Source organism: Cornus florida, unplaced genomic scaffold (genome assembly GCF_030987335.1).
Source record: "Cornus florida cultivar Cherokee Brave unplaced genomic scaffold, ASM3098733v1 CherokeeBrave_3.0.0_Hap2_Chr09, whole genome shotgun sequence".
Lineage (NCBI taxonomy): Eukaryota > Viridiplantae > Streptophyta > Magnoliopsida > Cornales > Cornaceae > Cornus > Cornus florida.
In genome coordinates, this window is record NW_026775579.1 from 92,792,803 (window position 1) to 92,808,430 (window position 15,628).

Here is a 15,628-nt window from a genome sequence, read left to right on the forward strand (position 1 = left end):
CCACCACCACCACCACCACCACCATTACCACGGCCTTTCATCACTTTCCACCGTAACCACCTCTGCCTTCCAACACTATCACTGCCACCTCTATTGCCTTCCAACACCATCACTGCCATGCCACCGCCAGGATTGTTGTCGCCTTTAACTGCCACCACCGCCACATCCACCGACTTTCAGAACCGCCACCACCATCACCATATTCCACCACCACCACTGCCTTCCATCATTATCACCTATGCCACTACTTCCACCGTCACCACCGCCATTACATCACATTCCACCAATGCCTCTACCACCTTACGCCACCACCACCGTCGCCTCCTTCCACCATAGCCACCACCGCCACCTTCCAACACCACCACCTACAACAATACCGCCTTCCACCTCCATCACAATCATCACTATCGCTACCATTTGTTTTAAAAAAATTATAGAAAAATATTATTTTGTTAATTTAATTCATTTGTTAGTAATGTTTTGGATAATTTAATTTGAAATTAATTTCATTCTAAATTTTAATTTGTTCAACCAAACACTAAAATGATTATTATCATCTCATTACTACATATTTTATATTTGTGACCAAATAATAGAATAAGGTCTTGATGACCTAACGGTTTCATTCTCATTCTCATCCCATTCCAATCCTATGTATAACATTATTTCTTTCCCTCTTAGTAAACAACGAATGCTTACTCTCTACCTTATCCTATCGCTCTCCTTGTCAAACATATCTTTAGAGTTAGAGAATTCTTAAACTAGTTTGATTTGTGTAACTTGTTAGAATCCTAGAGCGAAGAGAACTTCAAAGTTAATTTGATTTGTGCAATGTTGTCAAAATCCTAGAATGAAAAGAGTGTCTAGATTAGTTTGATTGGTAAATCTTTAGCATCAGAGTCCCACAATATTGGAATGCTGAGAAATGCTAATTTAGTTTGATTTGTGAATCTTTAGAGTATATCAATTTAATTGGTACATTCTAGAGTTTTAGAGCAGAAAAAACAATCTGGGTTTTAAGCACTAAGCATGTAAATTAAATATATAAACTTTTAAAAATTTATATGAAAAATAAAAACTATTTTGATAGTAAAATATACATGCAGGACTATTCTAGACTTTAGGCGTAGTCGTACCCTTCAGACACGCAACCAACTTGTTCAACTTCTTGTCCCCCATTTTATTACAAAAGTCCCAAGTATTGTACATAATTTGACCTAGGTTTTGGAATTTCAAACCCAAAACCACTAAGAGAGAGGCAGGCTGTGATTTTACATAAACGGAACAAGACCTACAATATGCAAGCCTTTTGTACTTGAAACTTGTAATTTGTTCTCTTTTGGTCTATGAATATGGTTTATATTAGCTTTGACAGCAACTCAATAAATTCTTCTCTCATCTAATACTATGTCAATTACGAGAAAGTCTCAATTTATAGCTTATCAAGCCAACTTGAGAGTTCATATTGATTGAGGTATCGCGTGTAAATTACATGGATCATCCTTCACATTCCTCTTTATCATACCACAGGCTTGTAGCCTAAAATGAATAATGAGGCTTCAGTCACCAAAGGAACAAGTGGGTGTTTGAAAGGTGTGCATGTCCTTCTTGCCCTTGAAAAAAAATAAAGTAAAATACATATATATATATATACACACATATATATATATGTATATCATTCCTATATATCATATTGTCCTTTACTATCTCAACATGTTAGTTCTGATTTTCCTTTCTCCTATCATTACACACTCAACAACGTTCATATTTGGAAGAACAACCCGAGCGTTGAAACTGACCCAACAGACTAACATTACATGCAAAAACAAGAGGATCAATAGAGTTGTGAAAGACACGGACACTACATTAAAAGCTGTTTCTGTAAAAAAAAAAAAAAAAAAACGATTAATTCAATTAACTTCAAACCACACTTCCCAGCACCTGAAAATAAAGAACCTGTTCTTCCATGTCATCTGTAAACAAAAGCACACCGACGGGACTAGCATCTGCAGACTTCAATGGCCATGTAACATTCTGCGCTGAAACGCTGAACTTATTACAGGTGCAGTATATATGAGAATAATAACAACATAGCCAAAAAAACATTTCTTAAGCAACATGAATTGCCAAAAGAGAATTTTAATTCTATCATTAGAAAATGAGTCGCACGACAGAACAAACCAAGTGCTAGTACATGAAATAAAAAAATCAGTTCCCATTATGCTTAGGTGTGAAATAGAATCAGCTGTACCTATGAGATAGACCACAGAAACTTGATTTATGAATAACTCTCCATAATTTTCTTAAATAGTTCCTTCGGTGCTGCAATTGGAAAATGAAATTCAAAAAGAAAATAGAAATAGTCAGAGCCAGTTATGTAACAACTAACAACCAGGACTATATGGCTATCTGGATTTCAGAAATATATAGATTATAAAATTAATCTTACCAGGAAACCCAGTGAACCTCTCAAATTGTTCATATGCCTGCCCAATAAACATCTCAACTCCTGTAACGATTGTGGCTCCAGCTTCTTTTGCTTCCCGCAAGAGTCTGGTAATTTTGGGGGTGTAAACAGCATCGAAAACCAACGTGTATGACTTCAGAGCTTGCTGCAAAAACACAGAGCCGCTTACTTCTTTTGCATATGTGAATGTAAATTAGTAGCATCACTATTATAAAAGCTTGGTGAATATCTGTAAAAAATAAATCTTTTAACAGCTTGGAATGTGAATTTCTCAGATACTGACCCCACCAAAATAAGGAAGAAAAACAAACTATTCAATAGGCGAAAGCTTTTGGAATGCACAAGGTATGGACATCAATCAGTCAAGTTGTAGATTTTCCTCTCTCACTCTTCTGTTTCTTATTATTTTTTATTTTTTATTTTTGTAACATGATAAATAAAAAATTTAAAATTTTAAAAAAGTTGAAAGGCTAGAGAATTTCATTTTGCACTATGACCTAGGAATTTATTTATTTATTCATTTACTTATTTGTTTATTTATTTTAGGCCCCTTGGGTAATTTGCTGGTAGCCGGGACAAATTTTGTAATTCTAAATGCAATAGGGAGCAAATACAAATTGCTAAGATATCAACTTGATTTGGTTTCAAAGAGTATGTCACACAAAAATCTTTGACATTCAATTGAATGTGATATTTGATGCAGAAAAATAAGTATTTTAGTTTGCATTAATTCTGAAATTTTTGTTTGGGGTGAAGAGGGGGAATCAATCTTAAGATTCCCTGCATATAAAAGAACAATTTCAACATAAAGTCCGGCAAACCACATACTTAACTACAAAAACATTACTCAAGATGCTCTTGGTTCATCCGAAAAATGCTTTATATATCTATATCTAGCACATCCGTGTTTCCAGAACTTGCTATGGCTCCATTTGAATGACAAGGATTGGGGATCGTGAACTAAATTTTGTTATTAGGAACGGCAAAATCCAGCAATAAGATCCTAAGTATCATTCCATTTGAGCATTTGAAAATTGCCTTAGAAATTACGATCCACAAAAGAATATGTTCATTTGGGTGGTTAGGCTGCTCAATCCAACCACCTAAAGTTTAATTCAAGTAACAATGAAATTCACCATATATGTTACCTTTATAAATTTCATTAGTATGGACATATAATTTTGTAATTTCATCAAATATCAAGATAATTGAATTAAATTTGATTTAAATCATAAAAATATAACACCTTTTCAGGATCAAGATCAAATTTTGAATGATTGAATTTTAAAAGTTAAACTTGAACTTGTATATGATTTCAGTGAGTCTAACTTGTTTATTAGACATAATATTTATTTAAATATTTTATCTTTTAATGACTATGATATTCCTGTATAACAGAAATTTCATCTCAAAATGTGATAAAAGATTAAAATTTTAAATTTATATCAATACACATCTCATTTCCTGTAATTAGAGTTGTTGAGATGAGGTTAAAATCAAACTTGAACTAGTGAAACATAAGCAGCACAGAATGCACTATATTCATTAATGAAGAAACTCATTGATTTGATAATAAATCTAGAACAAAAGCAAACAAAAAGTTACTAAGATAAGAGTAGCTTCAAAACCTACATCAGAGTGGCAGATGACCTGAAATAAGAAAGCAGCAAAGTAGGTGGCCAAACCTTAGAAATGGGGGTGTCACTAACTTTTGGTGTCATTCCGATAGAGGTTGTGTTTGCAAGAATCATACCATCCTCTGGATGGAAACTATCCAAATCAGCAAGAGATAATGCATCTCCCCCAACAATATCTGCAAGTTCTCTAGCTCGATCTTGCAGGAAAAAAAAAAAAAAGAAAGAAGAAAAAGAAAAAGGAAGATAAATATCATATTAAGCTGTAAAAAAGAGACATTAAAATAGTTGATACTTGATATCAACTTATGTAACCCGGAAACAGGTGCAATTCATCAGTAATACATAGATTACAGTCTAACCATAGGTTCGATTGGCAATCACAACTCTCGCTCCCTTCTCTTTTGCACCGTAAGCAAGTGCCTTGCCGGCACCACCAGCACCAATGACTACAAACAGTTTACCAGCCAAAGGTGAACCAGTTGTGTTGCTTGTATGACAAGAACCTGTAAGAAAGAATAGTAGAATAAAATAATTGAGCAAAAACTTTATACAATATTCTGCTTAGATTGGAAAGCAGGCAAAAGAAAAAATAAAACCTCGTAATCCATCCTCAATAGCGGTTATAGCACCAACATAATCAGTGTTGCATCCAAATATCTTCCCATCAGTTTGACTCCTGATAATACAATTGACAGCTCCTATTGACTGAAATATAGTCAAGAATAAAATCAAACACATGCAATATTAAAATTTAAAATCAATTTTTTGAAAATAATGAACTCCATAAACTAATCATCTTCACAAGATAAGCACTGCAAAATAATTGAGTCCATCAATTACCTTCGCAACTGGATCAACCTCTTCACAGCACTTCAGTGCATCCTCTTTGTGGGGAATGGTACAGCTGCACTTGAAGTGAGTAATATTATTTAATTATTGTAGTACACAAGCATAGTTACAATAAGTTGCACAAACAAAAAAAATCAGGAGCATAACCGATAGATGTAACACAAGGAGAAAATACAATAAATGTGACGTCTCACATTGCCTGAGGGGAGAGGTTGTTGGTACATATATGTGTGAACTCCTAACTAAGTAGACGCATTTTGAAAACCGTGAGCGCGGAATGTGCAAAGCGGACAATATTGTACATTGGGGCGGGTTATGACAAATGGCATCAAAATCAATCCCTAGCTGGAAATGGGAGAGTGTGCACAAGCCCATGAGGGTTAGGCCAATGAGGACACTAGGTCCTAAGAGGGGATGATTGTGACGTCTCACATTGCTTGGGAGAGGAAAGGTTGTTGGCACTTATATGTGTGGATATCTCCTAACTGTATAGGGGCGTTTTGAAAATCGTGAGCACAGAGAGTGTGCAAAGCGGACAATATCCATACGATGGGGCAGGTCGTGACAATACACTTTGATGTTGTGGCCCAAACTTTGTTTTGGTGCAAGTCGTGTTGCGACCAGGTTTCGACCCAAAAAATGGGTCCCCCAAAAAATTTTTTTTGGTCTTGTTTTCTCTTGTGGGTCGCAGACCAAAGTATAAAATTCTCTTGTAGCCTAGTATACAAGGGCGTTTAGCATTTGGGGTGCGTAACGAGAGAACATTGAAAACCACAAGAAATAGAGTGAGCTAGGGTTTGGGGGCTGAAACTTGTAGTCACATGTTTTTCGCATAATGAAATCTTTTGCTGGATCTTCACCGTGGACGTAGGCTTTACCGAACGACGTAAATTTTTGTATTCTTTATGTGTGGCGTGCTTACTTTTCTGTCGTAATTCTTGATTTATTCTTGGTTAGCAGCGTTTGTTGCAACATGCGCCATAAGTAGGCCCTTGTTATTTCAATCAGTAGCCCACAAAACATTTGAGCTACCAGGAATAAAAATGAAAGAAAGAAAGAAACTCAAGTAATCGAAAGCTTAGCAAAACCGGAGCATGAACAGAAAAAATTACAAACAGTAAATAAATAAGTATTATTATCAAACTATGAGACTGCCAAAGAGGGTATTAAACCTGAACCCAACGAAATCTGTAGATGAATAAGTCTGGAGAAAACTTGCAATGTCATCCACCAACAAATGCATATAAACTCCATTGAAACCAACTGATTTGAATGAACCATTGTATAAAATAGGTGATTTACTATGGCTAACAGGCTTCCCAATAATGCCAAATACTTTTGTATCGTGCGATATCTGTCTGAAATTGTATAAATTCACCAAATCTTTAAATGTCGGTTGCCCAGGAGCTGATACTTTTCCTGCCTCAAGGGTCCCAAAAGTGAGATATCCACCAAATTTGGGGCAAAGTATCCGTGACATTAAACCCCTCTCACCCATAACTAATCCAATTATTGGAACCTGAATTTAAAATAAACACATCACATTAAATTAGGAAAAAGATAAATATAAGAAATGATTAAAATGTTCTTATCATATGAAAAATCTTGAGCAATAACCATAAAGTTCTCAAACATAACAAGTTAGTAAAATGGGATCACAATTGTGGAACTCTTATAAGATCGAGTTACAACAATAACAAGAAAACTATATATTCATAATTGATACAAAAGGTAAGTACATTGCATTATCGTTCAGATCTAAAGGCATTTAAGTCAAAACCATAGAGTCATTTTTTCGAAGAGGAGCGATGATAAAATGCTACTTAGAACAGGGTATACAAGTTCTGATCTTATACTTTAAAACCAAGGCTTATTTTTCCTTCATCTGCAATCCTCCCAACTTCAGCTACTTATCTATTCGCATGTATAAAATTTTAATCGGCAAATAATAGCCAAGTCATTTATCTTCTTGAAACAAATACAAATTCAGTTTCCATAAGTAATTCAAATATTGGGGAGGAGGGGGGCGGGTAGAAGAGAGGGAATAAGTGGATGTTTGAACAATATATCTCTTAATTTGGAGTTGGATCAACACTTCTATATTGAATTTGAAAACGGGGGGAAAAAAAAAAAACTATTTATTGTTGTCCTTTTCTTTTCTTTTCTTTTTTATTTCCCTGGGTACAACGAAAAGAAAGGAGAAGAAATTTTCATTCTCTCTCTTTAACCAGTATTGTTTAAAATTGAAGAAGTAAGTTGGATGAAACTAATTAATAATATATGATTGGTCAATCACATCTATATTTCTCTCCTTCCCCGCCCCCAAAACAAAGTGAAAGAACCATTATAATTGTTTTATACTTTTATTTGAACTGCATCAGTGTTCATATATTATCAGTCTCTCTGTAATTCTAGTTTTATTAATTGAAATTCCATATATCTCCTTGCTGTAACTTCGTCAAAGTTATCAATTTTTTTGGCATTTCCAAGATTTCCACACACACCCTCATTTCTATGTTTTTTTATTTTCTTCGACCTTTATTTCTTTGTAAGTAACCAAAACAAACTAATGACTCAAACAGTACAAACCCTACATTTTGTATCCAAGCAAGCCTATTCAGTTCCTCTCCTTCGATCCTGCAACTAGATGAGATAATTCTGCCACAGACTTGCTCAGCTAGTTGACTTGAGATAATCATTTTGATAAGATCACTTGGGAAAATGTTTGATTGCAACAACTAACTTTCTTCCTAAATCTTTATTACAAGCAATATTGGCTGTCTGAAATCGAACGGTCATTGTCCATGTATTAAATACTTGTACATCATCTTTCCAGCCTAATTTCCCGTCCAATAGGATTCTCCAAGATAATACCATAAAAAATAATAAATTAAAAAATTTACACCAAAATAGAGAGAATATGATTATATATATATAATCAATGGTCAATACAAAGCGTTGGTTGTATTACTAAACACTAACAACTTACGCCGCTTACTTGGCAATGAACAGTTATTTGAAAAACGCGTGCCACATCAGTGATATCTGTGGCTGTTGTCGCAATCTTCACTATATCAGCTCCAGCTGCTTGTATTCTTGCTACAAGGTTGCCAAGATCCTCAACAGATGGAGTATTTACATAGTTGTGAGAAGAAACGATGAGTTTGGACTTTGCAGGCTTCCCTCCACGTATAGATTTAAAGTCCTCAATAACCTTCACAGATAACAGGTTGCAGTTCAGAAAAATTCAGTCTTTGAAGTTTCAGCAGCATATTCAAATTGAGAATAAGAAAAAGCAATTTGAGAGGCGGTCAGCTATTTATGTGCTTTTGTATCTGAATGATCACATGCCTCCTCTTTGATATTACAACACATAATTTTCAATTGTAAATGGAGTTGGTACTGGAGAACTAAATGAGAAGTAGTCCGATGATCTTCAGGAGATAGCCTTCTTTTTACTTTCCAGAAAAATGTAAAATCTTTCTGTATAGTTTGCGATATATATATGTGTGTGTGTGTGTTTATAGGAAATTAAATAAACATCAAAATCTAGTGCGACGAACACAACTCTCTTTTCAAAATTTCTCTTTAGCATTACCCCCATCACTTCCCCTTAATTTTTACTCTCCTAACAATGTACTCTCTCTCTCTCTCTCACACACACACACACTTGTTTGGTCATCTGGTATCTCATTGTACTCTCTCTCTCTCTCTCTCTCTCTCTCTCTCTCTCTCTCTCTCCCTCCCTCCCACACACACACACACACACTTGTTTGGTCATCTGGTATCTCATTGTAACAATGTGCTGAATTTTATGTCAATACAAATTAAGCTGAACACGATTTTCATATAACCATAAGAGCACCTGAAATTCAACCATTTTTTTTTTTTTAATTTTATAAAAATAGATTCCAGTGAATAGAATTTGTCATCATGGTGATAATAGGCTGTGCAAATGCACCAGTCAAAATTAGCCTTTTCTCAACTCAACATAATCTTAATCTTTACTAAAAAAAAATTCTCCTAAGCCAGATTTTATTAACCAAACAAAAACAACAAACTTACAAACAACAGAGAGGCATTCCTCCCAAACAAAACAATACAGTCATCTAAGAAACACCATTTCCAGTAATCTTTACTACTTGGAGTCGGCTCCAAGTATTCTTTTTCACCAATGAAATCTCAATGGTACCATATTAGGTTAAACACAATACATGTCACTCATCTTTTTCAGCATTAATTGGTCAATACTGTGCAAGACCATCCTAGATGGCTTTGCCTCATTTTATCTTCAATTGGTGCCACATTTATAGTTAAAAAATGCATTAATTTCCTACTGAATTTCCTCTTGTATTGTTCCTCATCCATCTTAACATCCTCATTTTGACAGTAAAACATATAACACACACACACACATGTATGATAAAGAGAAATCAACCCATTCTACTTATCACCCAATCAACCTTAAAGAGGAAAGAAAATGAATAGGAAACTGCCCAAATCATCCTGGAACAAGATATCAATATTTTACTTACACAGCTGTTGATATTACTACATTTTTTCAGTTCTATGCTCAATAGTTCATCATATGCCAAAGTATGAACATATATTGTAATAAATATAGGTCAGATGCATAGCAATGAATAGCAATGTATTACATATATTGGAGACCATAGATCTAACTGTTTTTTTATAAATAATAATAAAAATAAAAATTAAATCCTGTTCATCTCATGACCTGGAAAAAAAAAAAAATTCAACTCCTCAAGTACCTGCAGTAAAATTCGCCTCGAATAAAAAGTGACTAAACCCTAGCTAACCCTTCCTATTGATGAATCATCTGATCGCAGTCATCACTCAAGGAAAAAAAGAAAAAGAAAAGAAGTAGAAGAAGAAGAAGAGGAGGAGGAGGAAGAACTTAACTCAACATTTGTGCAACTTATTTTTTCCCTTTTGTTTTGAAAATGCCTAAAATTCACACTAGAACTGATTCAACTGACTGTTGCTTAGATTTGTGGATTATACTTGTTTCAACTATATTTTTTTTTCCTAGTTTGTTTCAACTATAATTGACAACACATACTTGTATGATTAAATGAGAATCTACATATAAACATCGTCTCATTGTCGATCTATAAAAAAGAAACACACTCCATCATATAGACAACTCCTAAAAAGAAAAGCTAACCTAATGTTGGTCTCCCTTAATTGAGGTGCTGGGAGAGGAAGACTGAAGACATTCTTAAATTTTGCCATTATATTTCACAAAGGGACTGCTCTCATATTCAAATTGACTTTCTCACTGTTGTCTGCCTCAGCTTTTACCATAGCAGCAAGTAATGACCCTTTCATATAAACAATTATTATTTCATCTGAATGCCATTTGTAGTTAAGTTCTTAGTTTTTTTTTTTTTTTTTTGTTAATATATAACTTTCAAGTACTTTTTCTCCATGCTATCTAAGGGCATCCTTGAGATTAATGTCATAGTTATACATACCACAAAGACACAAACCAATTGATAGTTTAACATATGTATATTAAAGCTGTATGGAAAACCAAGCTACTCGACTAGAGGATCCTTCAAGATTGCTAGTCATTTAAAAAACACCAAATAATTTGAACGCATTAAACTCGCATCAAATAAATCATGCATTTTGAACATATTTTATTTTATTTATGTATTTATTATCAATTCAAACTCAAAATCAATTGAACAAGTTTACTAACCCTATAAGATTGCAAGATAAACAAGACTGCTCAAGAACAAGAAGTCAAGTTATGGCCAAGATGTTCTCAATTATAGGCTTGTTTATACCATTAGTGTCTAGCGAAATACATATCCAAACTTAGCCATATTTCTGAAGCTTGTTAATTTTCCAAGACAGGTTCCCACACCCCACTACTCTGACTCAGGCTCAGTTTGTCTCTTATACAGCCCCACAGGGAGTTAATGTTAGAGTGACTTTGATTGTAACTATACTGCAGTGTTCCAGAAAATCAATATCAAATACTTCAAAAATTCAACAACAGTGGCTATGCTATAAGGCTTCTAACATACACGCAGACAGCAAAGATCATATGAAAGATTCCTAACTAGTGCAGAGCAGGAAAATGAAAAAGAGAAGATAAGAAACGTTATAAAGGAAGAGATAGGTTCTTTCCAAACAGAAACTACAAAGGTATATACAACAGGCAAAATGGAATAAAAATATCATGAGATGACAAGCAACTAAGACAGTGGAAACACACAATATAAACCAACTAGTCCATTTCATATAATATTGAACTGTGTTACAACACACCAAATGACACATACTAAATAACGAATTGAAGTTTGACCATAAAATAAATAAATAAAAACAACACCAACAACAATCATCCAAAAATATGTACTACTCTAAAAAAACAAAACTGCAACCACCCAAACAATTGATCCTCTCTTCCCTAATCAGTATCAGAGCACAAACTACGAAACAGTTTTCAAGTATTTTTAGACTTTTTTTTCCTAATTTAAGCCAGTCAAAAGTCTACTTGAGCTTTCAATAAACAAGTATTAAACATATCAAACCTAAGTTTTGGGATTTTTGTTCGTAATTGACTGAAATAAATTTAATATAATTTGATATTGTTACAGGAAATTTTTTCAACCTATCTCTGGACACATCAACGCCAAAATTTTAACTATTTTAACATATATATAGAAATATATATATATATATATATATATATATATATAAAGAAAGCCACCTGAAGCTCAACATCAACATAATCAGCTCCCAACTCCATCGCTAATCGAAGTGCATTCAGTCGTCTGTTCTCATCACCATCATACTGACCACCTTCCCATTTCGGTCTAGAAAAATACAAGAATTCAGAATGTTCCATAATACGAAATTCTTTGTAGGTTATTGAATTAGATTAATTGAATGAAAATGTACACCGTCAGAAAAAGAAACTTTGTTAAGACCAGAAAAGAACCAGAGAAGTACAACTGCTTGACAAGTGAAATACATTTAAAGTCTACATTTCTGGGATAGTGTTCCCAAGTTCTTCCATAGAATAAAAAGAAGTTCTTGCGAATAAACTAATTTAAAAGCTAGCATCTATTACATAACATTACATGATAATAAAGGGCATTATATAAAACTTCAATTACATGAAACCAACACAAAAACACCATGGTAGTGTTGCATCAGCAAGATAGCACCAAATAAGATTTAAGTGATGAGTGAAGATTAGAGGGTTTGTCAACATGGCTATGCAAAAATAAAGCCATGTCAAATACTTTGATTCATAACAACCACAAGGGTATCATTCCTTTATATATTTTTAAATGGATTTTAGCACTTAAGAGACAAAGTAAATCCAAGATAGAACTCTTTCCAAGAAACAAAAAGATAGAAGAAATTCCCTTGAGAGACACAGTAATATGCTGTAAGCCCACTAAGCTGATATCAGTTCTAAATTTAGTGATGGAAATGCAGTTATACAACGTAAGTAATTTTGAGTAACACTTCAATGTTTATTCATTTCAGCGCTGAAGTTTCTAAGGGGTTTTGGGTCGAAGCAGTTAATATGGCATGCTACTCGGTATATAAGTCTATTCAGGCTTCTATTGAGTGAACGAGCCCAAAAGTATGGTCTGAAAATCCTGCTTGTTACTCTCTCTTAAAAGTAGTTTGTTCGTCCCAATTATACTCATGTTAATAATAGAAAAATATAAAACATAAGAGGAAAGAAATGTATACTTTTTAGCTATGCATCTGAGGTGAGGGAATACAAATCGTGTGTCCTCATCCTGAGTTACTTAAGTTTATGTCAGTAGAGATGTGACTTTAATTGAGTCTGCTATGTTTTATCGGTGAAAAAAGGCGCCTTGATGAACGTAAAATCTAGGGTGCCAGTGAGCAGGTGGAGCAAGAATTAGAAGCTTAAGAAAATGTGCAAGAGGATACTATAATCCAGACCATTCATAAAAGGTTGCAAGACTCCAGTATACATCACAAGGCACCCAATGAGCAAGAAAACACCATCGCAACTGGGGGATAGAGGACACAGATGGTGCCCCTTTAAAGATATGGCCATTCAGATTCTTATGGATTGACAGCGATAAAGACAATTGAGGCCACTGATGCTCGCATGAAGCCATTACAAGCTACGAAGCTCCTTAGCCAACTGTTACTATGAGTTAGGGGATTAAATTTCGTCTCAGTAATCAGACTGGGAAGTTGGTGAAACTATCTAAAGGCAAGAAGATTGTTGCTTGCAAATGAGTTTTTAAGAATGACGGAACTCTGGTGGTTGAAGACGCAAGATATAAGGAACACTTGGTGTTTTGTGTTCTTACCAACCATGAAGGCATGTCTCCATTCATGCGTTGGTTATGGTGGTTGCTTTATTTTACTTGGAACTGGAACAACTTGATTTCTTCATAGTGAGATTAAGGTGCAGGTTATTATGCATCAGCCATTGGGGCGGAGGGGATTGTTCAAGGAAAGTGAGATCAAATGCTTTATTTATTTATAATTGTTATTGTGTGTAGATCAAATACTCATTGCCTTTAAAGAGATATCTAAACTCAACAAGTTGAAAGGGGTGGTAAGTTGAAGAAGAAATACTTAGGTCCAGCTAAGAGAAATATGGTTATGAGAATTACAAGGATTAGCAAGCTATAAGCTGCACTCGTCACTGAAAAAGTACTTTGAGAAGACAATTGAATGTTTTGGTGGACATGGATCGAGATTTACAAGTGATACACTTGATGCTGCTTGCAAGCTTTTAGCGACTTTATCGCTACAGACTGAGGACGCGGAGGAGCAAAAAGTCTTGTGTTCCTTATGCCAGAGCAATTGGAAATGTCACCTGTCCTATCTATGCATTAGTACATACACTTCACACTATTGTGTCCATAGTTAATTTTCAGAATACCCAAACAAAAAGGAGGATTCTTTGGTATGTGAAAGGTGAAAGGTACAGCAAATGTGTATTTGGTATGTGACAATGGTAATGACACCTTGAGCAATGTTGCTGGGGTTTGTGAATTTGATTATGCTAGTCACTTGAATAGGAGATCTCTGACGAGTTATGTCTTTGCTTAAAAAACAATGATTCAGAGTAACATTTTGCATATATCGATAGGTTGATTTAAGAAATGCACAGGAAGCGAATTCAATTGCAATCACTAACCTGTAAGTGACGAGATTGGGCAGAGGACACCGTTTAATTAGGGTTTCAATGTCTTCACTAGGATTGAAGCTCTTCAAATGGTCCAATCGAACTTCCACAAGATCAGCACCGTAAGCTTTCGCCTTATGCATATCAATCAACATTTGATCGATTGATTCCGCCATTATTGGAACACAAATTAGGGTTGAGTTCTTCCTCATTGCTTCAGTTTCCATATTAAGACTAGAAACAGCAGGCTCAACCTGTAATCGAACCCAGAAATTAAATGCACAAAACAGATGATAGTAGCTAGTTTTAAGTTAATTCAATTACCAGCGTGGGTAAATAATTTAACAAAATTCAAGAAGATTCCAAGTTTCCTTATTTTTCCCTCTTTCTTACAATTTCTCAACAACCAAACATGGAAAAGAAAATAAAAAAGGACAAAAGTATGGATGGCGGTTACGTCGTTGGCGACTTACCAACTCCATTAAAGTGACTTCTGAGCAGTTGATTGGTTGTCCTCTGCCAGCCAGTGTAGTGCGTGAATTACACACTCTGTATATACATTCACGTACGGATATATATTATATATACACACACACAGACCTCCATATAGACATTGCCACTCTTGCGAGCTTATCTACCCGCTCATCATGACTTCTGACGATGGTGCATCCTAACCGCTCATTTTTCTCGCATACAGAACCGGAACCTCTGTCGGAGACCCGCTAACCCGTCTTAGCTTGGGTTGATTATAATCAATTTCCTAATTAAGATGAGCTGGCTTATAGGAGCACAAGAAGTTTGGTTATTGCGCAAGGTTGCTTGACACATCAATAAAACATTTTCGTGTTTAAGCTTCTCATGTCTTGATCGTGCACCGAAAACTCGTATTAATATTATTATTTAAATTACTTGTATAACAACTCACATTAAAATTACTTATATAACAACTCACATTATTTGTACAACTATTGCACATTGTTTATATAATCATTTTTGCTTGTATTTTGTTGTAAATGATTTCAGAGTTAGCGGGTCAGTAATGGCGTAAAAGAGAGGCATTACTTTATTTTTATTTTTATTTATATTTTTTTTTTACGATGATTGAAATGTACATATGGTGCATAAAGTCATCTGAATTTCTCTAGAAAATTAGACAAACATGGAACTACTGCTCAGCTATTAGAAGAAATTGAATCGCTTAATTGCTGACAACCACCATAATTACTCCGAATAGTTGAGGGTCACCAATTTGGTGGTATCTGTTGCTCTTTCCGAAAGACTCCAGTCTTTTCAAGAGCATTGTTTTTAGTTTTTTTGTCAAGAAATAAAAAAGTAAAAAAATAAAATATTTAGCTGACGAACAAGTATAAAATTAAAATGTTTAGCAGATGAACAAAGAAAGATAACAAAAGATAATTACAAAACCATCCGCTGACAATACAGCCTCAAAAGTCCAAGATCAATATCATCATGGTTATTTCTATGTTACATTCCAGATTT

At 34.6% G+C, this 15,628-nt stretch overlaps 1 protein-coding gene across 4 annotated transcripts; it reads right to left on the bottom strand.

Moving 5' to 3' along the window:
- Positions 1-1,884: 1,884 nt before the first annotated feature.
- Positions 1,885-14,793, bottom strand: LOC132275232 (bifunctional 3-dehydroquinate dehydratase/shikimate dehydrogenase, chloroplastic). 4 transcript variants are annotated; one of them, XM_059776674.1, is made up of 12 exons: positions 14,602-14,793; positions 14,141-14,382; positions 11,702-11,807; positions 7,943-8,167; positions 6,126-6,472; positions 4,945-5,008; positions 4,701-4,809; positions 4,464-4,607; positions 4,153-4,301; positions 2,450-2,612; positions 2,252-2,322; positions 1,885-2,034 (listed from the first exon to the last, which is right to left on the bottom strand). In XM_059776674.1, exons 1-11 carry the CDS (start codon positions 14,608-14,610, stop codon positions 2,279-2,281), a joined length of 1,602 nt encoding a protein of 533 aa, XP_059632657.1. In that variant the 5' UTR covers positions 14,611-14,793; the 3' UTR covers positions 1,885-2,034; positions 2,252-2,278. The 4 variants fall into 4 exon arrangements, with proteins under 4 accessions (XP_059632657.1, XP_059632658.1, XP_059632659.1 ...); XM_059776675.1 differs by having other exon boundaries at positions 1,885-2,039; XM_059776676.1 differs by having other exon boundaries at positions 7,952-8,167; positions 14,602-14,792.
- Positions 14,794-15,628: the final 835 nt, after the last annotated feature.